Source organism: Dendrobates tinctorius, unplaced genomic scaffold, assembly GCF_039654945.1.
Source record: "Dendrobates tinctorius isolate UK_male_01 unplaced genomic scaffold, ASM3965494v1 ptg000097l, whole genome shotgun sequence".
Classification (NCBI taxonomy): Eukaryota; Metazoa; Chordata; class Amphibia; order Anura; family Dendrobatidae; genus Dendrobates; species Dendrobates tinctorius.
In genome coordinates, this window is record NW_027361765.1 from 30,573,208 (window position 1) to 30,599,689 (window position 26,482).

The 26,482-nt window shown below is 49.8% G+C and overlaps 1 protein-coding gene across 2 annotated transcripts in view; it reads right to left on the reverse strand.

The window, feature by feature from the left end:
• PIGB (phosphatidylinositol glycan anchor biosynthesis class B) overlaps positions 1 to 26,482 on the reverse strand; it is a 57,065-nt gene that overhangs the window by 10,067 nt on the left and 20,516 nt on the right. For both annotated transcript variants that reach the window (XM_073587022.1, XM_073587023.1), the window contains 5 exons: positions 20,590 to 20,641; positions 18,575 to 18,786; positions 17,934 to 17,998; positions 15,303 to 15,504; positions 13,021 to 13,201 (listed from right to left, as the gene is read on the reverse strand). In XM_073587022.1, coding sequence (XP_073443123.1) covers positions 13,021 to 13,201; positions 15,303 to 15,504; positions 17,934 to 17,998; positions 18,575 to 18,786; positions 20,590 to 20,641 — 712 coding nt within the window. The remainder of the gene's footprint in view (positions 1 to 13,020; positions 13,202 to 15,302; positions 15,505 to 17,933; positions 17,999 to 18,574; positions 18,787 to 20,589; positions 20,642 to 26,482) is intronic.

Below are 26,482 nucleotides of genomic sequence, written 5' to 3' on the forward strand. Positions count from 1 at the left end.
ACATATGCCACAGCCGTGGCATTGTCCGACTGTATCCGTATGTGCGAGGCTGCAAGCAAGTGATGAAAGGCTCTCAGTGCCAGGAAGATGGCCCGGATTTCCAGGATATTGATGGGCAAGGTCGCTTCCCTTGGTGACCACTTGCCTTGTGCCCTGTGATGTAGGTGCATCGCCCCCCAGCCTGTCAGGCTTGCATCGGTGGTCAGGACCTTCCATTGACCTGAAAGGGTTTTCCTCGTGCAAGCGAGGTTGGCTTGAGCCACCAATGCAGGGACCTCCTGGTTGACGACGTCAACCGGAACTCCCTGTCGAGGGAGAAGGGATTCCTGTCCCAAGATCTGAGGATGGCTAGTTGAAGAGGCCTGAAGTGGAACTGGGCAAATGGCACTGCCTCTATTGCTGCTGCCATCCTGCCGAGGACTCATGGCAAACCGGAGAGATGGGCCGAACGCTGCCTCCTTTCTTGGGAACTACGAACAAATTGGAGTAGAACCCTCGGAATCTTTCGTTCGCGGGAACCGGCACCACAACTCCTGCTTGAAGGAGGGAGGAGACCGCTTGGTGGAAGGCACGAGCCTTGTCTGATGGTGTTGGAGGGATAGAGAGGAAGAACCGGTTCGGTGGAGTGGAAGTTAACTCTATCTTGTATCCAGAAGACACTATTTCCCTGACCCACCTGTCTTCTATAATAGGCAGCCAGACTTGCTGAAAGAGCAAAAGTCGCCCGCCTACTGGTGGGGTGTCTTCCGGAGTTCGTGAGTCATGATGAAGCGAAGTTCTGAGGTCTTCCTCCCTTGGGTTTCGCTTGGCCTGCTTTCGACTGCCAAGTCCTGTCCGGTCTCTGCGCCATCCGTGGGTTCTCCCTTCGTGGAGAGCGGTTACGGTTTTGCGCTGGGCGCGAGACGGACCAGCCCAAGGAATTCCGAAAGGATCGGAATCGTGTCTGGTTTCTCAGTTTAAACGTGCGTTTCGGTTTCAGTTGAGGGAGAGAGGTACTCTTACCCCAGTGGCATTGGCTATCAGTGTCCAACTTTTCGCCGAAAAGCCTTCCAGTAAGGTACGGAAGATGCGTGAGGGACTTCTTTGAGGCCGCATCCGCTTTCCATTCTCACAGCCAGAGGATACGCCGAATTGTAATGGCGTTTGCCGCTATCCCCGCTAGACCTCTTCTGAGTCTAGGGCTGCATGAAGCATGTAGTCTGCTACCACTGCTATCTGGACCGCTTAGCCCGAGAGCCTGGCATTTGAAGCTTGAAGACCCTCCTCCTGTAGTTTTTTGGCCCAAGCCAGGATGGCCTTGGCTGCCCAAACTGAAGCGAACGCAGGGGCCAGGGAGGCCCCTGCTGCTTCGAAAATGGAACGAGCCATGCGTTCTACTTGCCGGTCTGCTGTGTCCCTGAGGGTTGAGCTGTCTGGCAGAGAGAGTAAGGTCTGTGCTGCTAGTCTAGATACCGGGGGGTCCACTTCGGGTGTATCTGTCCACTGTTTGGTGTCTGTGAGAAGGGATACTTCGCTTCCAAATATTTGCGATTGGCAAATTTTTTCTCACTCTGCGAAAACTGTTTAGTAAGTATCTTCTTAAACTCATGGTGATTAAGGAAGACCTTAGGTGGTTTCTGAACACTTTCGAAGCAAGTCTTATGTTCTGGGGCTTCCGGGGCTGGCTCTGAAATTTCCAGCACCCGATGGATGGCAGAGATTATGTCCTCAACTAGCGCTGTATTGCTAGGGGGAGAAGGTACCACAGACCTCTCCGTTTCGTTGTCTGAGTCGGAGTCACAGAGATGCCTTCCGAATCCTGTGTATCGCTAAGGTGATCCCTGGTTGGCGACCTGGGGCGGGGGTCTTCTGTGGTGGGGGATCTCTGTGGTGACCTGCATTGTCTGTCTCTGTCAGGGGACTGCCTAGGAGACCTGGAATGACTATGTCTCTCCCTGGGGGGGGGGGGGGGGGAGATGACCTTGTGCTATAGGACGACTCAGGTGATCGTGACCTGTGGGTCCGATTACGTCTGTGAGAGTCGGAAGCAGCATGTTTCTGAGACAAGCTGTCCGTTTGCTGGGTAACGTTCATAGCCGGGACCCGACCCTGCAGAGCTTGCAGCAATGTGGCGGTTAAGTTATCTACGGACTGTGTCAGACTGACATCTGAGTAGCCAATTCCGGCGTGGTATCTGACACTGAAGCGTTGGTAAGGACTCCCTGGGGTTCTGACCCAGAGTTCTGGATGAAATCCTGGCAGTGCGGATACGTGCTGCCACTGGGGAGCATGGCTTTGCAGGCTGTGCAGAATGCATAGAAACATTCCTGCCTGGTTCTCTTTTTTGAGCCTGGCATAGTGCACAGAGGCTGGCTATCAGGGATCGTACAGGGGTGGCTATGCAGAGGGAACCCACAGAGAGCCTTATAGGAAGTATGGATTCACAGCTGAGTAAAGAGAACCCAGCTGTGAGCTTACCCCACCAGTGTGCCCCTAGGTCCAGCGCCGACAGATCCCAGTTCTGTGCCCCCCCGGAAACTGCTGTGGTTCTCCTCTGCTGGAGGCGTCTGTTATCAGGATGTCTGCAGCCAAAAAAATGGCCACCGGGTCGCTGAGGAGAGGAAGGAGGGGGTGGAAAGCTGAAAAGGGCGCGCTGGGCTATGTAGAAACGCGCTCTTTCTGCCTCGATCCGCCCCTTCTATAACACTATAGAGCGTCATTTTAGTCATCCGGGGGGTGGGGAAAAGGCGGCGGCTTCAGCTAGGCCGAAGCCGCGGTCTCAAGTAGAGGCCTGATGCCCAGGAGGGCTCCAGAGCGGCGCGGTAGTCCGGGAGGGGATCTGTACCAGACCCCCCCCCGGAATGGGCAACTGGCTAGCGGTGGGGGCAGCAGGGGTAGCGGTTCCTGTGTGGGGATCCCTGGAGCGCCATGGAGCCGCTGCTGCTGCAGACACAGGGGTGCAGAAAGCCCTGTCTCTGCTGTGCCATGTCTGCCTGCACCCTCCCCCGGCCCCAGCAGGATCCCACAGCTGGTCTGGGGTCCCTGGATGCTGCAGAATGCTGCCTGTTCTCCGACCCTACCTGAGGCGTCTCAACCTAATTCCCCCTACGGGGGATTAGGGAGGGTGCGTCTGTCACCGTCAGGGGGTCTTCATCCTCGCCTCAACCTCAACCCAGACCCCAAAGGGGTTGGGGAAGGAGGGGGGTCTCAACTTCGGACCAGTCCCAGAGGGACTGGGGAAGGAGCGACATGGGGAATAGCCGTCTCCACTTCAACTGGGCACCCCAAGGAAGGAGCCATGCCGGGAGTCTCGCTGGAGACCCACTTTTCTTCATTTGTAATCCAGAAAAAAGGAAAAAAAACGGACGAAAAAAAAAAAAAAGGTGTGCCTCCTTGCGACAGTAAGCAAAAACTGGAGAAGGCTGACGCCGTCCAGGGGTGTATACTGCAGAGGAGGAGCCATAGTTAATCTTTTTCAGATTATGCATAGTGTCGCCTCCTAGTGGACAGCAGCATAACACCCATGGTTCTGTGCCCCAATGAGGCGACAGAGTAAACTTAAAAAGTAATATTTCCCACATGTTTACTTTACATCAGCACAATTTTGGAACCAAAATTTTTTTTTTTTGTTAGGAAGTTATAAGGGTTAAAAGTTGACCAGCGATTTCTCATTTTTACAGCACCATTTTATTTTTACGGACCATATCACATTTGAAGCCACTTTGAGGGTTCTATATGATAGAAAATACCCAAAAGTGACACCATTCTAAAAACTGCACCCCTCAAGGTGCTCAAAACCACATTCAAGAAGTTTATTAACCCTTCAGGTGCTTCACAGGAATTTTTTGAATATTTAAAAAAAAAAAAAATGAACATTTAACTTTTTTTTCACAAAAAAAATACTTCAGGTTCAATTTTTTTTATTTTACCAAGGGTAAAAGGAGAAATTGGACTGGAAACGTTATTGTGCAATTTGTCCCGAGTACGCTGATACCTGATATGTGGGGGGGGAACCACTGTTTCTGCGCATGGCAGAGCTCAGAAGGGAAGGAGCGCCGTTTGACTTTTTCAATGCAAAATTGGCTGGAATTCTGATCGGACGCCATGTCACGTTTGGAGAGCCCCTGATGTACCTAAACAGTGGAAACCCCCCACAAGTGACCCCATTTTGGAAACTAGACCCACCAAGGAACTTATCTAGATATGTGGTGAGAACTTTGAACCCACAAGGGCTTCACAGAAGTTTATAACGTACAGCGGTACAATTAAAAAATCATTTTTTCCACAAAAAACAGGATTTTTGGGTTGCTTACCGTAAAATCTGTTTCTCGGAGCCTTCATTGGGGGACACAGAGACCTTGGGTGTATGCTGCTGCCACTAGGAGGCTGACACTATGCACAAAAAAAGTTAGCTCCTCCTCCGCAGTGTACACCCCACCGACCGGCAGAGAATTCCTCAGTTAGTGAGAAAGCAGTAGGAGAAGTAACAGAATAGGTTGACAACATAAACAACTCAACTGTAACCATTCAACCAAAGTAAGAACAGGAGCTGTAAAACATGGGAGGGTGCTGTGTCCCCCAATGAAGGCTCCGAGAAACAGATTTTACGGTAAGCAACCCAAAAATCCTGTTTTCTCGTTCGCCTTACTGGGGGACACAGAGACCTTGGGACGTCCCAAAGCAGTCCCTGGGGTGGGAAACAAACTTCCATCAGGCCAGCGGACTCACCACCGCTGCCTGCAGAATCCGTCTACCTAGGCTGGCGTCCGCCGAAGCGTAGGTGTGGACTCTGTAGAATTTCACAAACGTGTGAACCGATGACCATGTTGCAGCTTTGCAAAGCTGCAGTGCGGAAGCTCTGTGGCGCACCGCCCAGGAGGCACCCACTGCTCGAGTAGAGTGGGCCCTGATACTCGGAGGGGCTCCGCGACGCTTAACACGGTAGGCTTCCAGGATAGCCGATCTGATCCAGCGAGCAATGGTGGCTTTTGACGCCGGGTGACCTTTCCGCGCTCCATCAGGGATAATGAAAAGAGACTGTCTTTCGCAGGGAAGTCGTCCTAGACAGATAGACTCTTACCGCCCTAACCAGGTCCAGCTTGTTCAAGGACCGCTCTCGGGGATGAGTTGGATTCGGACAAAGGGACGGTAGCACGATATCCTCGTTGAGGTGAAACGAGGACACCACCTTCGGAAGAAACGAGGGCGGAGGCCGCAGAACTACCTTATCCTGGTGGAGAACCAGAAAGGGAGAGCGGCACGAAAGAGCTGCCAATTCCGACACGCGCCGGACGGAGGTGATGGCCACCAGAAAGGCTACCTTCCAAGAAAGGAGAGAAAGGGAAATATCCCTGAGGGGTTCAAAGGGCGGACCTTGCAGAACCTCAAGAACCAGATTAAGATCCCATGGATCCACGGGCGCCCGGTACGGCGGGACCGTGTGAGCCACGCCCTGAAGAAAGGTCTTAACCTGAGGACGGGAAGCCAACGTTTTCTGAAACAGAATGGACAGCGCCGAAACTTGACCCTTCAGGGAACTGAGGGCAAGCCCCACATCCAATCCTGCCTGAAGAAACGCTAGGACTGAAGGGAGCGAAAAGGACATGGGCGCGACGTCATTGGTCTCACACCAAGTGAAATAGGCCTTCCAAGTACGGTAGTAAATCTTGGAAGATGATGGCTTTCTGGCTCGGATCATGGTCTGAATTACGTGGTCGGAAAATCCTGCTAGTTTCAGAACCTCGGTCTCAACAGCCACGCCGTTAAATTGAGCGGCCGAGAATTGGGGTGGCAAATCGGACCCTGAGACAGCAGATCTGTTCTGTCTGGAAGCTTCCAGGGGGCGTCCGCGAGAAGGTTGACAATGTCCGCGAACCAAGACCTTCTGGGCCAATTCGGGGCGATGAGAATGACCGGAAGTCCTTCTGCCTTGATCTTCTTCAACAGCTTGGGAAGAAGAGGCAGAGGAGGGAACAGGTAGGGAAGTTCAAACTGGGACCAAGGAACGGCCAGGGCGTCGGCGCCCACTGCCAGAGGGTCCCGAGACCTGGACACGAATTGTGGGACTTTCCTGTTGAGGCGAGACGCCATGAGGTCTACATCCGGGGTTCCCCACCGAAGGCAGAGCAGATGAAACACTTCCGGATGTAGGGACCATTCTCCCGCTGCGAGACCCTCGCGGCTGAGAAAATCGGCGGCCCAGTTGTCTACGCCGGGTATGTGAACCGCGGAAATTGTCGGAACGGAAATCTCCGCCCAACGAAGAATCTTGGACACCTCCGCCAGGGCTGAAACACTCCGTGTTCCCCCTTGGCGGTTGACATATGCCACCGCTGTGGCGTTGTCTGTCTGAATCCGTACCGGCAGTCCCTTGAGGAGCCTTTCCCAGTGGATCAGAGCAAGATGGATCGCTCGAATCTCCAGAACGTTGATTGGTAGCGCTGATTCCCGATCCGACCATCGACCCTGAACAGTGTGGTTGCGGAACACAGCACCCCAACCGAGGAGACTGGCATCTGTGGTTACTATCTGCCAGTGAATGGGAAGGAAGGATCGACCCGATAGAATGAGAGGTGACGACAACCACCAGTTGAGAGACCGCTTGATCCGGTAAGAAAGATGGACAGGGCGATCCAGGGACCGAGGCGACCTGTTCCATTTCGACAGAATGGCCTGCTGGAGAGGCCTGGCGTGAAATTGGGCAAAGGGAACTGCCTCTATCGCCGCGACCATCTTTCCCAGGACCCTCATGGCTGTACGGAGGGATGGGAATCGCGAGGTCTGCAGCGATCGTACTTCCTGCTGCAGAGAGAGAATCTTTTCTTGTGGGAGAAAGACCCTTGACCGACGAGTGTCGAACAGAAGACCTAGAAAGACCAGGCGTTGGGTAGGAACCAGACAGGACTTTTTCCTGTTGACGATCCACCCGAAATTGGAAAGAGTGTCCAGGACGATTGACAAACTTTGGTGAGCCTGTTGGAATGAGGGAGCCTTGATCAGAATATCGTCTAGGTACGGGAAAAGAACGAGGCCTCTGACTCTCAACAAAGCCATCAACGCAGCCATGATCTTCGTGAAGACTCTGGGAGCGGTGGCAAGACCGAAGGGCAGTGCGACAAACTGATAGTGGTGCTGTCGAATCGCAAAGCGCAGGAACTTTTGATGTCCGGAGAAAATTGGAACATGTAAATAGGCATCTTGGATGTCTATTGAGCACATGAACTCCTGCTCCTCCATGGAGGCGATGACCGAGCGAAGCGACTCCATGCGGAAGTGGCGAAGGCGGACCCTCTTGTTGAGCAGCTTGAGATCCAAGATGGGTTGAACTGCGCCATCTTTTTTCGGCACTACAAACAGGTTCGAGTAGAACCCCGTGAAGCGCTCCGATTCGGGAACGGGCACAACCACCCCGGAACTGAGGAGAGCTGCGATAGCTGTAGAGAACCCCGGGATCAAGGCTGGATCCTTTGGAGGCCGGGATTCGAAGAAACGATCCCGTGGGAGAGAGACGAACTCTATCTTGTATCCTGAGGATACGACCTCCCTGACCCAGGCGTCCTCCACGGCGGCCAGCCAAACGTCCCTGAAGGAAAGAAGTCGACCTCCCAATTGGAAAGGCCCCTCGCGTGCCCGATGATAGTCATGCTGAAGTAGACCGTCCAGATCTAGATCTGAACGGTCTGCCCTGGGAGGAGTGGGGTCGCCAGGAAGGAGTGGGTCTGAAGGAAACTTTCTCTCTCCTGGCGAGCCTGCGGTCTCTGTTGGCTGGAGGAGTTGTCCGCCGTATTGAAACGGCGGAAAGTCCGAAAGGGTCGAAACTGACGCCTTAGTGAGGGTCTGCGAGGCTTGGACTGAGGGAGGAGTGAACTCGTGCCTCCGGTGGCGTCCTTAATAATCTGGTCCAATTGGGACCCAAAGAGGCGCACCCCCTGAAAGGGCAGGTTAGTGAGGGACTTTTTTGAAGACAAGTCCGTTTGCCATGCCTTTAGCCAAATTGTACGTCGAATTGCAATAACGTTGCTTGACGCCTGAACTGCACAGGATGCAGCATCCAAGGAAGCGGAGAGAAGATAGTCCCCAGCATGGGAGATCTGATTGGCGAGATTGGCCAAATACTCCGGTTGCGCCTTATCTAAGATGCCCTGCCGAAGGTCGTCTGCCCACGTGGCTATGGTCTTTGCTGTCCAGGATGAAGCAAAGATTGGACACACCGCCGCTGAAGCCGCTTCAAAGGCAGACTTCGCCAGGGATTCTACAATCCTGTCATTAGAATCCTTTAGGGACGCCACGCCTGAAAGCGGGAGAACCGTGTTATTGGATAGCCTGGACACGGGCGGATCGACCGAGGGAGAGGCCGACCAGTTGTCCGTGAGCTCTTTAGCAAATGGGTAGAGTATGCCGAGACGTTTTCCTCTTTGAAAGCGTCTGGTCGGATCCTCTCTTTCCTTGGTAAAAATTTTCCCAAACTGGGAATGGAAAGGAAAAACCCTGGAGGGAGTTTCTGCCCGTCTGAACGAAACCTCCTGATCTGAGGATTTCGCAGGGGAGTCAGCAATATCGAAGGTATGATGGATCGCAGCAATGAGGTCCTGCACTGTGACCTTCATGCTTGCATCCTGGTCTGAATCCAGCTCTAAAATCCCCTCAGATGACCTGTCCGAAGGCGCTTCCCCTGACTCGGGAGAGGAGGCCCGAGAGGGAGGCTGGTGAGAAGGGCTATGCGGTGAGATGGGACTAGGAGAGGATTCCGGCTGGGAATCTTGCCTGGGTCTTTTGCGACTACCGCTGGCTGATTCAGATGGAACAATTTGGGACCTGCTTGGCCCTGCTGAAGAGTCCAGGGGCAACTTATCAAGAACGGCCACCAGGGACTGAGACACCCTGGTGAGGTCTGCCACTGATTGAGATAGCGAGGAGGCCCAGCCAGGCATGGGGGGCTCACTCTCACCTGGGGCCGAAGATGGCTCCTGGACGGCGTCAGGCTGAATTGGATTGCTACAATCCAGGCAGAGGGGAGTGGACTGGCCTGAGGGAAGTTTGCGATTGCACGAAGAACATGCAAAGTACTTGACTAAAGTGCAGGGGGGGGCGGTAGAGCGGGTACAATCAGACTTAGACATAGTGAAAAGCTGAGGTAATGCCGGAAGGTTGGGGGACAGAGGGCGGAGAAGGGTCAGTCTGCAGTGCAGAGCTACTCACGGTCCGGTGTCCCCAGAAGCGATGCTCTGCGACCTGTCAGTGGATGCAGGTCAGAGCGAAATCCGGCCGACAGCCCTCCTGACAAAAAAACCAGCTGGAGAAGATGATGTCCAGTGAGGAGTTGGTGCCCGGCTAACAGGCTGGGAAAATGGCGCCGTCCTGAGAAAAAGCGCGCCTTAGGAGAGGAGGAAGGGCGGAGCACCACGCAGGGTTAATGATTCACCGCCCTCTAGCCAATGACAGGCTGGGCAGGTGAAGGACAGGCGGTGGGAGGGCCTGGGAAGAGCGGGAGAGAAGCCCGCTAAGAAGAAAGGGGCGGGGGGCGTGGCCGCGACGCAGCGGTAGGCCCGAACTGAAGCCGGGGCCTAAATTAGTTGCGGCGGCCGCCTGTCAGCAGGGGGTCGGCGCGGAGGTCCGAAAAAGAGGGACGCCGCAGACGCAAGTCGCTCCCAATAGGGAAAAAAACCCTGTGCTCCCTGTCCCCAGAAAGGGGGGGGGGGGGATGCCCGGCAACACTGAGCTGCCTATAGCCTTGTGGCGACTGCGAGCGACCGCAGCGCCTACAACCGGGGTCCCCTGTGCCATTGAAGAGGTGACCGTCGGGAATGGGCAGCCAGGAAAATAAATATGAAGCCGGGGCCTAATACTCACCCATCCACGATCCGTTACCTGTCTGAAGAAGTCTTTGCGTCTCATCCAACCGACAGGCTCTGGTAGGCGAGTGGGAGGGAGACTGGCGACAAGGACCCCTGGAGTCGCTGGCACGTCTTGGTGTCGGCGTCCGTCTGGCTGGTCCTGCCGCGGAGAACTGCAAGGATACGGGGTGGCAGTACACGCCGTACTTGCAGACTCCATGTGGGAGTACAGATGTGACTTTTCACTCTGTATCCCTCCGTAGAACCTGAAAAGGAACGACGCACGACGAGGTAGATATGGGTCTAATAAAAGACCCGTGTCCACCTCCTACTGACACTAAGCTAAACTGAGGAATTCTCTGCCGGTCGGTGGGGTGTACACTGCGGAGGAGGAGCTAACTTTTTTTGTGCATAGTGTCAGCCTCCTAGTGGCAGCAGCATACACCCAAGGTCTCTGTGTCCCCCAATAAGGCGAACGAGAAATGATCTTTTCACCCCCAATTTTTATGTTCCCAAGGGTAAAAGGACCATAAAAGTTATTGTGCAATTTGTCCTGAGTATGCTGATACCCCACATGTGGGGGTAAACCACTATTTGGGTGCATGGCAGAGCTCGGAAGGGAAACAGCGCCATATGACTTTTTTGGCTGGAATTGAGATCGGACACCATGTTGCCTTTGGAGAGCCCCTAATGTACCTAAACAGTGAAAACCCCCCACAAATGACACCATTTTGGAAACTTTACCCCCTAAGGAACTTATCTAGATGTGTGGTGAGCACTTTGAACCCCCAAGGGCTTCACAGAAGTTTATAACACCCGGGCGTGAAAATAAAAAAATCATTTTTTTCCCACAAAAATGATATTTTTGCCCCCAATTTTTTAATTTCCTAAGGGCAACAGGAGAAATAGGACCCCAAAAGTTGTTTTGCAATGTGTCCTGAGTAGGCTAATACCCCATATGTGAGGGTAAAACACTGTTTGGGCACATGGCAGAGCTTGGAAGGGAAGGAGCACCATTTGACGCCATGTTGCGTTTGGAGAGCACCTGATGTGCCCAAACAGTGGAAACCCCCCAAGTCTAACTCCAACCCTAACCCCAACACACCCCTAACCCTAGCCCTAATGGGAAAATGGAAATAAATACATTTTTTAAATTTATTATTTTTCCCTACCTAAGGGGGTGATAACGGGGGTTTGATTTACTATTTATGCCGTTTTTTTGGCAGCTGTCACACGCTAAAAGACGCTTTTTATTGTAAAAATAGTTTTTGCATCACCACATATTGAGAGCTATAATCTTTCCGTATTTTGACCCACTGAGTCATGTGAGGTCTTATTTTTTGCGGGACGAGTTGACGCTTTTATTGGTATCATGTTCGGGCACGTAACATTTATTGATCGCTTTTTATTCCGATTTTTGGGATGCAGAATGAACAAAAACCAACGTTTCATGAATTTCTTTTGGGGGGGTGCGTTTACACCGTTCCGCGTGTGGTAAAATTGATAAAGCTGTTTTATTCTTCGGGTCAGTACGGTTACAGCGATACCTCATTTATGTCTTGGCGGTTTTATGCAATGAAAACTATTTTATATAAAAAATAATTATTTTTGCATCGCTTTATTCTGCAAGCTATAACTTTTTAATTTTTTCGCTGATGATGCTGTGTGGCGGCTCGTTTTTTGCGGGACAAGATGACATTTTCAGCGTACCATGGATATTTATATGCGTCTTTTTGATCGCGCGTTATTGCACTTTTTGTTCGGCGGTATGATAAATCATTATTCTTTGCTTCGTTTTTTATTTTTTAAAGGGTTCGCTAAAGGGGTTAACTAATGGGACAGTTTTATAGGGCAGGTCGTTACGGATGCGGCGATACCAGATATGTGTGCTTTTCTTTTTATTATTTCCAAAAAACGAATTTATTAGGGAATTTTTTTTTTTATTTAGCGATTTTTTTTTTTAAATTAGTTTTACACTTTTTTTTTTTTTTTAAAACAAACTTTATTAGGTTATCCCAGGGGGGAGATCACTGTCCTGTGACAGATCAGCAATCTGTCACAGGCAGTGCAGAAGGCTTCCTCATGCCTGCGCTTTGCAGGGACTGAGGAAGCTAGCTCCCTGCAGGCCCCAGTAGGTCCCCGTCGCCATCTTGGATCCGGGGGCCTGCAGGGAAAGAGCCCCCGCAGCAGTGCTGCACATTGCGATGCTGTGGGGGGCTCAGGGAAGCACGGAGGGAGCCCCCTCCCTGCCGATGCTTCCCTTTAACCCCCGGTACACCGCGATCGGGTTTGATCGTGGTATGCAAGGGGTTAACGTGTCGGGGGCGGTCCGTGACCGCCCCTGACACATAGTGCCGGGTGTCAGCTGTGATAATCAGCTGACACCCGGCCGCGATCAGCGGCGCTCACCACGTGGGCGCCGCTGATTGCGCTAGATGTACTATCCCGTCCATGGGCATAGGGTCCCATGGACAGGATAGTACGTCTGATGGCAGAAAGGGGTTAAAGGGGTTTTCCCACGAACATCATTGATTTTAAATCAGTACATCTTGGAATAATAACATGTTCTAGAATTGGAAGTGTTTAAGAAGAAAATGTTTCTGTACTGAGAGATGTGACTGTGTAATGGCTGTGTCTGCAGGAACATGGTCTGATCATACCACAGCTACAGGGCAGAGGAGAGGGAGAGAAGTATACAGATGAGATCACAGCTAATCCTATGCTGTGCTTTCTGTGAGGTAAAACTTAAAAAAAAACCAAAAAAAAAAAAAACGCAGGCAGTGAAACATTTTACCTCACAGAAAGCTTCAGCTGTGATCCCCTGTTGTAATGTCCGTTTTCTTTTTTCCTACCTCCCCAGTAGCTGTGGTATGATCAGACCATGTTCCTGTACGGTCAGACACAGACATTACACAGTACACAGCAGGGGCACATTTACAAGATTATCTCAGCACAGAGGCATTTTATTTAAACACATCCAGCTGTGGAAGTTATTATTCCAAGATCTATTGACTAAAATTAAATTTTGTTTGTGGGGAAAACCCCTTTTACGCTCATACAAATGAATTCCTGTCACTGTGATTGTGCTTATCTGTGTGTCATACACATCCAAACCTTGAAATCTGGGCTCACAAATTCCAGGGGTCCCTTATTGTACGTAATGGGGGCAAATATCTGACCAGGTTGTTCACGAGTTTAGTATACTCACCTCTTCTAGAGCACTGAACATGACTAAGTGTGTTGGTAATAGCTTTGAATGATAAAATTCTGCATTAAGCCAAGCGAGGGGGCTGAGGTAAAAAAGATCAGCTTCGTCAACATATGTATCGTCGTCTTCTAAATCAGGTGGACACTCAAGGAAGCTCATCTTAACAGGGCAATGAACATGGCTGAAAAAGGAAAACAAAGTTGACAATTGGGACAACACAAGACAATAAGCTCTAGAAATGTTCAAAAGCCCTTAGAGTTGTGTAACAGAATATACACGTTTATATTGCAAGATGACCTGTGCAAAGTCACAGCTGTCACGAGGACTCCATCAGCTATACGTCCATGTGCAATATTAGTGCATGAGGAGGACAAAGTGACGCTCCCTGTCAATCAGCTTCCTCTGCTAAGGAAGTGTGGCTACCATCTTCAGAATGGACTGGTCCAATGACAAGACCGTGGGCAGCACTGAACTCTAACCTGTAATGCTTTGCCAATTTTCATTTTTGCAAATTTAATGTTTTTACTCATCTAATAATCATAACTTGACTGTATATGAGGATTTTTTTTGCAGAGCACTTTATTTTAGTATTACACCATTCAATACCGTATACTATACTTAAAAAATGGGAACACAAAATTCCAAGTGAGGCGAAATGGTGGGTAGGGGGTTGGTCCCGCCATTGTTTTGGGGTTACCTGTTTACAGTATTCAATGTGAAACATGATACGTCAGGTCCATACAATTAGGGCTTGTTCTCCACATTTTTTTCCCCATGCAATTTTTTCAACAGTCAAACAGCTGTGGAGTCTGAGTCGTGGAGTCGGAGTCATGGAAATTGAATTGAGGAGTCGGAGGTTTGGCTTACCGACTCCGCAGCCCTGCTTCACAGTACCAGTAAAGTGCTTATTTTTCCTCTTGTGTATTTAAAACAAATTCTTTGACTGTGTAGTATGACAATTTTATCAGTGTTTACCAGTTGAAATGAATGGCAAAAATCAGAATGACGAAAGTAAAAAAAACCATGCATTTACGCAGTATTTTTCCTGCCAATAGTATGGTTTTTGATGCAGAAAAACCGGCTGCAAATACTCGAAGTGTCAAACATAAGTCCAGAAAAAGAGGTGGCACTCACCGTCCGTGTAAAAAATTATTTTATTTTATGTCCTTAAAACACTGCAGCAAGAGAATGGTATGGACACTTCATTGTCTCTGCAATGTTTAAGGATATGAAATAAAAACACAGTTTTCTGGTGTGCAGCCGAGCTCCTCTTGTGACCGGAGTTTTTCGTGCTGTCTCATGCGGCATAATCAAGTGGCAGCTTTATGTGGATTTGGTGCTGTTTTCTCTTCTAAAACTTGTAATACTTGAAGTGTGCACATTCCCTTATTGTATTATGGAGAGCTACAACTTGTGCATTTTTTTATTTTATATTTTAGTGGTTTAAAAAGAGCCAAACAAAAAAACTGAACTTTGTTAATTCTCTGTAGATGTAACGGATTTGCTTATTTTTTTTTGCATGGTAAGCTTTTTTTGGCACGATAGTGTGGTGCATAGATCATTCAAATTGCTTTTTTTTTTTTTGGGGGGGGGGGGGGGACGGGACTGGCAGACCTTTACTGAATTAGCCATTCCAATTTTATTTTCCAATTTTTGTTTTGGGAAAAGGAGGTGATGTGAAGCTTTAGTGTTTTCATTTATTTTTCAGTATTGTTTAAACCATTTTTTTTTTTCTAGTCCCCATAGGTACCTTGAACCCATTTTGTATATTTTATTTTCCCTACATAAGCCAATGCCGGTATCCATTGACTCCCTGGCAATGGACTGAACCCCCATCACCTGCTGAATCGTAATGCTTAAAGAGGTTATCCCGCTTTTTCATTGACAACAATCACCCCAGTCCATCACCTATTCTCAGTCAGCAGACGTCGTCCGGACCCTCTCGATTGCGGAGCTGCTCTGCCTTCTGGTAGTGGCCGCGGGAGGGTAGTACACATCTGCCTCCTATTACAAATTGGCCACTACCGGAAGACTGAGCAGCTCCCCGATTGGGTAGTTGATGCTGCCGCCGATGCAGAGAGCAGCTGATTGGTAGGTGTGCTGGACCGCAACCAGACATTGATGAACTAAGAATAGGTCATCAGTGAAAAAGTAGTGAATAACCTCTGTAACTGCTCCTGCTGGACTTAAGAGCCGCATTAAAGTTGTAATAGTAACAATTGGAGCTTGGTTTGTATGGTGGATGGATGAGATTTCATAATATCCAATAAGCCACCCCTCACCTGTAGTAAGGAAGAGAGTGACAAGGCATCAGAACTAGGAGGGAGGAATTCTCCTTGTGACATAATTGTTGAATATTGGTCATTATGTCCAGGGCTCCTCTTTGGTGAATCAGTCCCGTGTATAGGGCAGGAAGCAGATTTGATAGAACCAGGAGGCCAATGGCTGGCTTCTTCCACCGCTTAATGCTTGAAAATGAAAAACCTGGAGACAGGATTATTTGTGTAAGTATAAGTAAATCCACAACAGAAAATAAGCTAACAAAGCATCCCTGCGAACGAGTAAATGCCTGTCTAATAGGTAATTTTTTTACTTATACTAAATATTCCTAAAGTAGAAGAAACACTGAAAAAACCCCACATTCTTATAAATGTGACATATTGATCAACTGTTCTGGCTGGGTTCACATTAGGTTTATGCTGCATCTCCATGACTCATTCATGGGTTGCAACCGAATCCCTGAAGAATGAGATTCAAGAGGAACCCCAATGGTATGGAGTATAAGGCAAAAAGGCCAAAGTATGCACGCTTCAACTTAGTTTGGCTTTTCAGTCAGAGGTCATCTTTTTAGGTGGACACAATATCCTACTGAACGTTTGCCACATTATACTCCAAGGGCCAGATTCATTATTTGCAGTTTAAGCCATTCCTTTGTTTGCCTTGTTGAATTCTGATTTATTTTTTTTGCATCAAATTTTTTTTTAAATGGTACTTGCATTTCATGAATTTAGGAATGTAAACACTTATGTCTCCCCCAAAAATTGAGAAAAGTATTCAAGGAGTGATACGTTTATTGGCTAACCAGAGAAATTATATTTGCAAGTATTCAGGGCTCAGAAGGCCCCTTCATCAGGCTTGATTACAAGTGAATTACTGCGGCGAGACGGTAACATTCTCTTCTCTGTAATTCACTTGTAATCTAGCCTGATGAAGGGGCCTTCTGAGCCCTGAAAGCTTGCAAATATAATTTCTCTGGTTAGCCAATAAAGGTATCACACCTTGAATACTTTTCTCAATTTTTGGGGGGACATAAGTATTTACATCTATTCTTCTGGCTAACACGGTACCACAATATTATTTTGTATTGTACATCGTATGAATTTAGGAAAAAATTCAAAAGTGACATTCATCTTTAAGGCTATGTACCCACGTTGCAGAAATGCTGTGGAAATTTCCACAACATTTCCGCACTCCCGCCACGGGTAAAAACGCATGCGAATTCGCATGCGTTTTCCCGTGGAAATCAAGCGTTTTGCAAGTGTTTTTCACTTGCGGAATGCTTGCACATTTCAAGCTATTAGCACTTGGAATGTGATCGGTAGGATGCTAAAATAATAAAAAAAAAAAAAAAAAAAATATGTTATTCTCACCTTCCGACGGCCCCCGATCTGCTCTGCGGCGCTCCCGGCATCTTCTGGTCCCAGTAATGCTTTGCGGGAAGGACCCGAGATGACATCACGCTCGCGAGAGCGCAATGTCATCGCGGTCATTCGCGCAAAGCATTACTGGGACCAGAAAATGCCGGGAGCGTGGTGAGAGGCGGGAAAGATTTTGGGGGCCGTCGGAAGGTGAGAACAATATTTTTCATTTTTATTCTATTTTTTAGAGGATTATGGTACCCAGGGCCTGGAGGAGAGTCTCCTCTCCTCCAGGCCCTGGGTACCATCCGCACATGATCCGCTTACTTTGCGCATGGTGGGCATAGCCACATGCGGAAAGTAACCGGATCAATGCATTCCTATGGGTGCGGAATGGCCACAATTCCGCAAAAAGAAGGAGCATGCTGCAGATTTTACCGCGATGCGATTCCGCAGCGGTAAAATCCACAGCATTAGCACAGCAATGCGGAATCCCATAGGATTGTATGGGATGCGTTTTCTTAGCGTTTTTGCAGTGGAAAATTGCCGCGAAAACAAAGCAGCGTGTGAACGCAGTCCAACAGTTTTTTTTGCGCCAAAAGTAGAAAATAAAAGTGGCAAAAATGCCAAATTAAACCCCTCTAGAAACTTTTCCCCCTCGGGTGGGATTGTAGAGTGGGATGTGACCAAAAAATTTGACATTTGGAAAAAGTTGCACTTTGTGAATACAGTTGTGCTCAAAAGTTTACATGCCCCGGCAGAATTTTTGCCTTCTTGGCATTTTTTCCGAGAATATGAATGATAGTACCAAAACTTTTTCTCCACTCATAGTGGTTGGGTGAAGCCATTTATTATTAAACTACCATGAGTGGAGAAAAAGTTTTGGTGTTATCACTCATATTCTTGGAAAAAAGGCCAAGAAAGCAAAAATTCTGCTGGGGTATGTAAACTTTTGAGCACAACTGTATCTAAAATATATAGATGAGCAAAGTCGTCAAGAAAAAAAAAAAAAAAAAAAAAAGACTTAAAGAAGGACAACTGAAAGTGGCACAAACTGCATTGCGAATAAGGGACAACAACTAACGCCACTACAAAAAAGTGGAAAAACATCAATGATCAATCGAGGTCTATAACTCTTGAGGTTTCATCTAAGTCCGATGGCATACCCGATGGTCATGGATGTGGAGTGCAAACCAAATGTGAACGCAGCCTTAGAAATAAAGTAAAGTAAATAAAAAGTACACCATACAATTAATGAAAAAGTAAACGTCTTACCACAGAAGATCATGCAGAATGGGAGTATCGGATAGATAAACCGAAATTCCTTATGGCTCAAAGCGCTGAAAATCCAAAAACAGACATTACAGTATATATAACATTGTGAGAACATCTCCTGTTCCAACTAAAGCTGCAAACACAAATCCTTCAGTTGGCCCAATTTAGCTTCTAGGACAAACTTAGTTTAAAGTTAAAAGGCAGGAGAGAGGCTCACACCAAATCTTCTCTACTCCTATGTAGGGGTTCGGTAGAGTAATAAGGCTGTATGCAGGATGGAGCTCCATCTTCCGCCATATAGGCCATGCAAGTTCTGCTGCCCAGCGCTGGTTGTGGTGCTCAGCAGTGACTGTATATTTTGCACATGACGTTTATACAGTGCTCTTCAATGGGCAAATATCAAATATGAAAGCGTTTTAGAGCTGAGCCATATAAAAAATGTCATCTGTAAAGTGCCATAGCTGCTGGCATACAACTGGTGATTAGTGGAGAGAGACATCCTAATCAGACTGATGCCGATGCTATGGACCACCAAAAAAATGAACATGTAGGACCCCTTGAATTGTTAAAAATACAACTGGATTAATTTGCATGAATCAGGTTTTTTTTTAGCTAAAAAAAACGATAAGTTTTCTGCTTACCTATACACTAGGACAGTCCAAACTATAGCCACTAGAAGAACACGATATCTTCTTGGTGCCATCGTACATCCGTGTATAAAGAATGGCAAGTGTGTGCCAATAATGACTGGAAATCCCTGAGTGATGTACCAGTGCCATGGGTGAGCTCCATAGAAAGAGCTGACATTCTGGAGCACATTAAACTTCAAGAAATTCCACTGAACAACTGTCCACTGTAAAAGACAGATCCAAACTTTACATAAGGAAATCATCCAATAACGATGAGAATTCTCTGCAGCTTTTGTCAGCAGACGCAGAGCTAACAGATGACCTGGCGATGTGCTTGGTTAACTGTTAAAACGACATACAGAAGATGGTTAGTAAACAAGTAGATCATGCCTGCTGTATGCCTAGAACAGTCTGTTAATCCCAATATGATGGGTCATACCCCTACAGTTTGAGCTGGCTACATACAGCTTCCCTAATTTTAGAGGGGCTTTTATCCTCTATCATAAGGATATCTAGAACATCAGATCTTGCAAAATGTTACATCTGTGAAATCTGTGGGCAACCACATACCACTCCCTGCAGCCATCTTTAAGGCTGGGTTCACATAGCATATAGCACTACGTTTAGTACCTCTGTTGGGGATTTTGTCCGACCCCCACGCGGTTCATGCCTATAATGATGCAGACTGAGTCAGAGTGTGCTCTACTGTGCATTATCTTTAGCTGTACATGTGACACCTGAGTCCGGTTGTCACAGTGACCTTGCCTACCTCTAAGAGGTGAAGTCATGCTTGGAGACAGAACGGGACCCCCATGCCAGGTAACAGATTAAATCACAATTCCTGCTGCAGGTCAGAGAAGGGAGCGGCCTTATAAATTCTGGCCAGCAGAGGGGGTTGGTGAGTCAGCTAGAAGAGAGCTGAGGGGGTTGTCATGGAAACGAAAGGAGCTGTGAGGAAAATGACAAGACAGTTAAAACGCGAGGTAAAAAGATCTTTCTGGAAGATCCTGTCAGTTAGAGAGGGAGAGCTGATCTGACAGGAGGGGAAGGACGATAGCAGAGAGAAGGGGCTTTGGGGAAGCTAAAACTGTGTATAGCAGACCCCAGAGTGAAGCGCTAACAGAGAGAAAGAGGACGCCAGAGTCCTAGGCTGACAGGAGCTGTACGCCCTGATCGCCGAATCTGAAAGTATAGGGGATTGTAATTCCTGTGCGACATTGAGCACCTGAGGGACACGGCAGCAGATAAGGAGCCCGGGGCTGATGGTGAAAAGGACAGTACCCGTGGAATAGGCTCATGCTGACAGTCGTACAGGTTAGTGAAATCACGCAATTGAGGGTCGCAGCATGGTTATAAACAGCGGAGACCCACACACAAAGCGCAGAAGGAAGGTCCTAAACCCCCACCTGGCAAGGTGGATCCCCTGAATGCCTCCAGGTGAGCCGGACTCATTCCATCACCTGTATGTGGTACTCCGGATTGCAACCAGTTACCAGTAAAAGGTAAAGAAATTGCACCTCTTTGTCCTCTCATTTCTCTGCACCCCAACACTCACAGCCATCTTAACTATTAATCAAATATCTTTGCCCTGGGACTATTGCTCTACCTGTGGAGAGCTATTTTCACCTCAGCAGTGACACACTAACAGTCTCAGGGGAACAACACCGCAGCGCTGGTCACCTCTGACCAGGATACCACAGGTGGCGTCACGTATTTAATCTATAAACTTTATCTTCATTTTTACCACATAACTTTCCCCTATTTTATTACTGGACGCCTCTGGGCCACGGACCGGGTCACCGCTGCCGTGACACCGTCCCCTATTGAAGTCGACGAGCCCGGTACAGAGTACCCCCAGGTCCCACGGGGCGCTCCATACATGCCTATTGGAGGTGAGCAAATTGCAGAAATGTTTGAATGTGTTCTGCGTTTTTCAAGGATTAGCCACTTTTCGTGTATATGAATAACGGACAGACACTGACATGCATCATATAGCCTGTAATAACTTTTACGTAGTTTGATCTTACCTTGCCAAAGTACACCCAGTCAATCATTATTGATCCACCAAAGGTTAGCAGTCTGCAAAATATATAGAAGATTGACATATGACCCTCAGCTTTTCCTAAATAACACCTCTGCCCAGAAACACATTAGTCAATGATACAATGAGAACATCTATCCTGATCTTGGCTCGTTACTATATAGTAAGGGTAGGATCCCACGGTACAGCCCCCGCCTGTGCTGAATGAGCGCAGTATTACCGTAAACTTGTGCGCTCATTCGCCCCCGACATGGTGGCTTTTGGCAGCAGGACACTGTGGGATCCTCCTTTTATCAGAGCTGTGTCTTCTAATGAGCCATCACCGGTGTGATCAGCACATCAGGACAGATTCTCATCCTCTTAGAAGAGGGAATAAAGCAAAATAGCACATATGTGAGGGGCACCAGGCCCTAATGGGTAACTAAACCCCCTAGAGACCTTACTTTCTCGTTCGCCTTATTGGGGGACACAGAGACCATGGGTGTATGCTGCTGCCACTAGGAGGCTGACACTGCACAAAAAAAGGTTAGCTCCTCCTCCGCAGTGTACACCCCACCGACCGGCAGGGAATTCCTCAGTTTAGCTTAGTGTCAGTAGGAGGTGGACACGGGTCTTTGATTAGACCCATATCTACCTCGTTGTGCGTCGTTTCCTTTCAGGTTTTTTCCGGAGGGATACAGAGTGATTAGTCACATCTGTACTCCCGCAAGGAGTCTGAGTACGGCGTGTACTGCCACCCCGTATCCTCGCAGCTCTCCGCGGCAGGACCAGCAGCCATCCTGGCGGCCGCCAACACGAAGACGTGTCAGCGATTCAAAGGGTCCTTGTCGTCCGTCTCCCACCCACTCGCCTACCAGAGCCTGTCGATTGGACGAGACACAGACACTCTTCAGGAGGTACCTTTATTCAACAGGAATCGGGCCCGGGACGGGTAAGTATTGGGGCTCACTTGCCTCCCCCTCAGTCGGCACGGTTGCAGCGTTCACCCTGGAGCAGGGATGCGGTAGCGCTGCGGACACCTGCGGCCATGCCTCCGCTTTCTTCTACAGCTGTTCTTCTCCCCTGGCAGGTTTTTTTGACGGCACCGCTCATGCTGCGGCACCTCCGCGCCGACCCCGTGCCGACAGGCGGCCGCCGCTATTAATTTAGGCCCCGGCTTCAAATTGGGCCTACTGCAGCGTCACGGCCACGCCCCCCGCCCCTTTCTACTAAGCGGGCTTCTCTCCCGCCCGTTCCAGGTCCTCCCACCACTCTCTCTCTGGCACCCAGCCTGTTCCTGGCCAGCGGGCGGTGTCTATTTCAGCCCGGCGTTTAGCTCCACCTTCTTCCCCTGGAAGCGTGAGTCTTCTCCGTTCCTCTCAGGCGGTCGCCATCTTCTCAGAGTGTCAGCCGGACACCGTTCTCCTGACCTGTATCGCTCTCTTGGCCTGTCTGCCGGATTTCGCTGCGACCTGCATCTGCAGACAAGTCGGATAGCATCGCCTCTGGGGGTCACCGGACCGTGAGTAGCTCTGCATCTGCATACTGACACCCTTCTCTGCCTTCTGTCCCCCAACCTCCCGGCACTACCTCAGTTACTCACTATGTCTAACTCTAAATCTGATCGTGCCCTCCCTACGGCTCCCTCCTGCACTCTAGTCAAGCTCTTTGCATGTTCTTCTTGCAATCGCAAACTTCTCTCAGGTCAGTCCACCCCACCTCTGCCTAGACTGCAGCAATCCAATTCAGCCTGACGCCGCTCAGGAGCCATCTATGGCCCCATGTGAGAGTGAGCCCCCCATGCCTGGCTGGGCTTCGTCTCTATCACAATCAGTGGCAGACCTCACCAGAGTGTCTCAGTCCCTAGTGGCCGTTCTCGATAAGTTGCCCCTGGACACTTCTGCAGAGTCCAGCAGGTCTCAAGAGATTCCATTTGAGCCAGCCAGTGCTAGTCGCAAAAGACCCAGGCAGGATCTCCAGCCGGAATCCTCTCCTCGTCCCATCTCACCGCATAGTCCTTCTCAGCAGCCTCCCTCCCAGGCCTCCTCTCCCGAGTCAGGTGAAGCGTTCTCGGGCAGGTCATCTGAGGGGATTTTAGAGCTGGATTCGGACCAGGATGCGCATATGAAGGTTACGGTGCAGGACCTCATTGCAGCGATTCACCATACCTTCGACATGGCTGACTCCCCTGTGAAATCCTCAGATCAGGAGGTTTCGTTCAGATGGACGGAAACACCCTCCAGGGTATTTCCTTTCCATTCCGAGTTTGAAAAGATTTTTACCAAGGAAAGAGAAGATCCGACCAGACGCTTTCAAAGAGGAAAGCGTCTCGGCGTGCTGTACCCGTTTGCCAAAGAGCTCACGGACAACTGATCTGCTTCTCCCTCGGTGGACCCACCCGTGTCCAGACTTTCTAATAACACGGTTCTCCTGCTTTCAGGTGTGGCGCCTTTAAAGGATTCCAATGATAGGATTATAGAATCCCTAGCAAAGTCTGCATTCGAAACTGCTTCAGCGGCGATATGTCCAATCTTTGCTTCATCTTGGGCAGCAAAGGCCATAGCTACTTGGGCAGAGGATCTTCGTAAGGGCACCCTAGATAAAGCACAACCAGAGCGATTGGCCGATCTCGCCAATCAGATCTCCCATACGGGGGATTATCTGCTTTCTGCTTCTTTGGATGCCGCATCCTGCGCGGTTCAGGCTTCAAGCAACGTAGTGGCAATCCGACGTACGATTTGGCTCAAGGCCTGGCAGGCGGACTTGTCTTCTAAGAAGTCTCTTACTAATCTGCCTTTTCAGGGAGTGCGCCTCTTTGGATCCCAATTGGATCAAATTATTAAGGACGCCACTGGAGGCATGAGTTCCCTCCTCCCTCAGTTGAAGCCTCGCAGACCCCCACTAAGGCGTCAGTTTCGTCCCTTTCGGGCTTTCCGCCGTTTCAATATGGCGGACAACCCTTCCAACCAACAGAGACCGCAGGCACGCCAGGATAGAAAGAAAGTTTCCTTCAGACCCACCCCCTCCTGGCGATCACACTCTTCCCAGGGCAGACCATCCAGATCCAGACGGTCCACATCAGCATGACTATCGTCGGACTTCCGAGCGTCCCTTCCAACTGGGAGGTCGACTCCTTCTTCAGGGACGTCTGGCTGGCCTCAGTGGAGGACGCTTGGGTCAGGGAGGTTGTATCGTCAGGATACAAGATAGAGTTCGTTTCTCGTCCGCGAGATAGTTTCTTCGAATCCCACCCTCCAAAAGATCCAGCCTTGATCCCGGGGTTCTTTACAGACGTCGCCTCTGTCCTCAGTTCCGGGGCGATAGGTTCCGGGAATGGGCACAATTTGTGGTGCCGAAAAAAAGACGGGGCGGTCCGACCAATCTTGGACCTCAAGCTACTCAACAAGAGAGTCCGCCTCCGCCACTTCCGGATGGAGTCGGTTCGTTCGGTAATCGCTTCCATGGAGGAGCAGGAATTCATGTGTTCAATAGACATCCAAGATGCCTATCTACATGTTCCCATATTCTCCGGACATCAGGAGTTCCTGCGTTTTGCAGTTCGCCAGGAACATTACCAGTTTGTCGCGCTGCCCTTCGGTCTCGCCACCGTACCCAGAGTCTTCACGAAGATCATGGCTGCGTTGATGGCCTTGTTGAGGATCAGAGGTCTCGTCCTTTTTCCGTACCTCGACGACATTCTGATCAAAGCTTCCTCTTTTCAACAGGCTCGCCTAAGTCTGACGATCGTCTTTGACACCCTTTCCAATTTCAGGTGGATCGTCGTCAACAGGAAAAAGTCCTGTCTGGTTCCTACTCAGCGTCTTGTGTTTCTGGGCCTACTGTTCGACACTCGTCGGGCAAGGGTCTTTCTCCCACAAGAGAAGATTCTTTCCCTGCAGCAGGATGTACGATCGCTGCAGATCACACGATTTCCGTCCCTCCGAACAACCATGAGGGTCCTGGGAAAGATGGTGGTGGCGGCAGAGGCAGTTCCCTTTGCCCAATTTCACGCCAGACCTCTCCAACACGCCTTCCTGTCGAGGTGGAACAGGTCGGCTCTGTCCCTGGATCATCCTGTTCGTCTTTCACGCCGGATCAAACGGTCGCTCAACTGGTGGTTGACGTCACCTTATCTCCTTGGGACGGTCTTTTCTTCCCATTCACTGGCAGATTGTAACAACGGATGCCAGCCTCCTCGGCTGGGGGGCAGTGTTCCGCAATGACACTGTTCAGGGTCGATGGTCGCCTCAGGAATCAGCTCTGCCGATCAACGTCGTAGAGATACGAACGATTCGTCTGGCTCTCGTTCACTGGGAGAGGCTCCTCAGGGGCCTGCCTGTTCGGATTCAGACAGACAATGCCACAGCGGTGGCATATGTCAACCGCCAAGGAGGGACACGGAGTGTCTCAGCCCTAGCAGAAGTGTCCAAGATTCTTCATTGGGCAGAGGTTTCCGTGCCGACAATTTCCGCGGTACACATTCCCGGCGTAGACAACTGGGCCGCCGATTTTCTCAGCCGCGAGGGTCTCGCGGCGGGAGAGTGGTCCCTACATCCGGAGGTGTTTCATCTGCTCTGCCGTCGATGGGGAACCCCGGATGTAGATCTGCTGGCGTCTCGCCTCAACAGGAAAGTCCCACAGTTTGTATCCAGGTCTCGAGACCCTATGGCAGTGGGCGCCGACGCTCTGGCCGTACCTTGGTCGCAGTTCTAACTCCCCTACCTGTTTCCTCCCCTGCCTCTTCCCAAACTGTTGAAGAAGATCAAGGCAGAAGGAATCCCAGTCATTCTCATCACCCCGAATTGGTCCAGAAGGTCTTGGTTCGCGGACATTGTGCGTCTTCTCGCGGACGCCCCCTGGAAGCTTCCAGACAGGGCAGATCTGCTGTCTCAAGGCCCGATCTGCCACCCCAATTCTCGGTCGCTCAATTTAACGGCGTGGCTGTTGAGACCGAGGTTTTGAAACGGGCAGGATTTTCCGATCGAGTAATTCATACCATGATCTGAGCGAGAAAGCCATCATCTTCCAAAAATTTATTACCGTGTTTGGAAGGCCTATTTCACTTGGTGCGAGGCCAATTACATCGCGCCCATGTGCTTTTCGCTCCCTTCCGTTCTGGCGTTTCTTCAGGCAGGGCTGGATGCGGGGCTTGCCCTCAGCTCTTTGAAGGGTCAAGTTTCGGCGCTGTCCATTTTATTTCAGAAGACGTTGGCCTCCCGTCCTCAGGTCAAGACCTTTCTTCAAGGCGTGGCTCACACAGCTCCTCCGTTCCGAGCGCCCGTAGATCCATGGGATCTTAATCTGGTTCTCGAGGTTCTGCAGGGTCCTCCTTTTGAACCTCTCAGGGATGTTTCCCTTTCTCTCCTTTCTTGGAAGGTAGACTTTCTGGTGGCAATCACTTCCATCCGGCGCGTGTCGGAATTGGCGGCTCTTTCTTGCCGTTCCCCTTTTTTGGTACTCCACCAGGATAAGGTAGTTCTGCGGCTTCCGCCCTCTTTCCTGCCTAAGGTGGTGTTCTCCTTCCACCTCAATGAGGATATTGTTCTTCTGTCCGAGTCCAACTCATCCTCGGGAGTGGTCCTTGAACAAGCTGGATGTGGTCAGGGCGATGAGAGTCTATCTATCCAGGACGACTTCCTTGCGAAAGACAGTCTCTTTTCGTCATTCCAGATGGGGCGCGGAAAGGTCACCCAGCTTCAAAGGACACTATTGCTCGCTGGATCAGATCGGCAATCTTGGAGGCCTACCGAGTTAAGCATCGAGTGGCTCCTCCAGGGATCAGAGCGCACTCTACCCGGGCAGTGGGTGCCTCCTGGGCGGTACGCCACAGGGCTGCCGCGCTGCAGTTTTGCAAAGCTGCAACCTGGTCTTCGGTTCACACGTCTGTGAAATTCTACAAT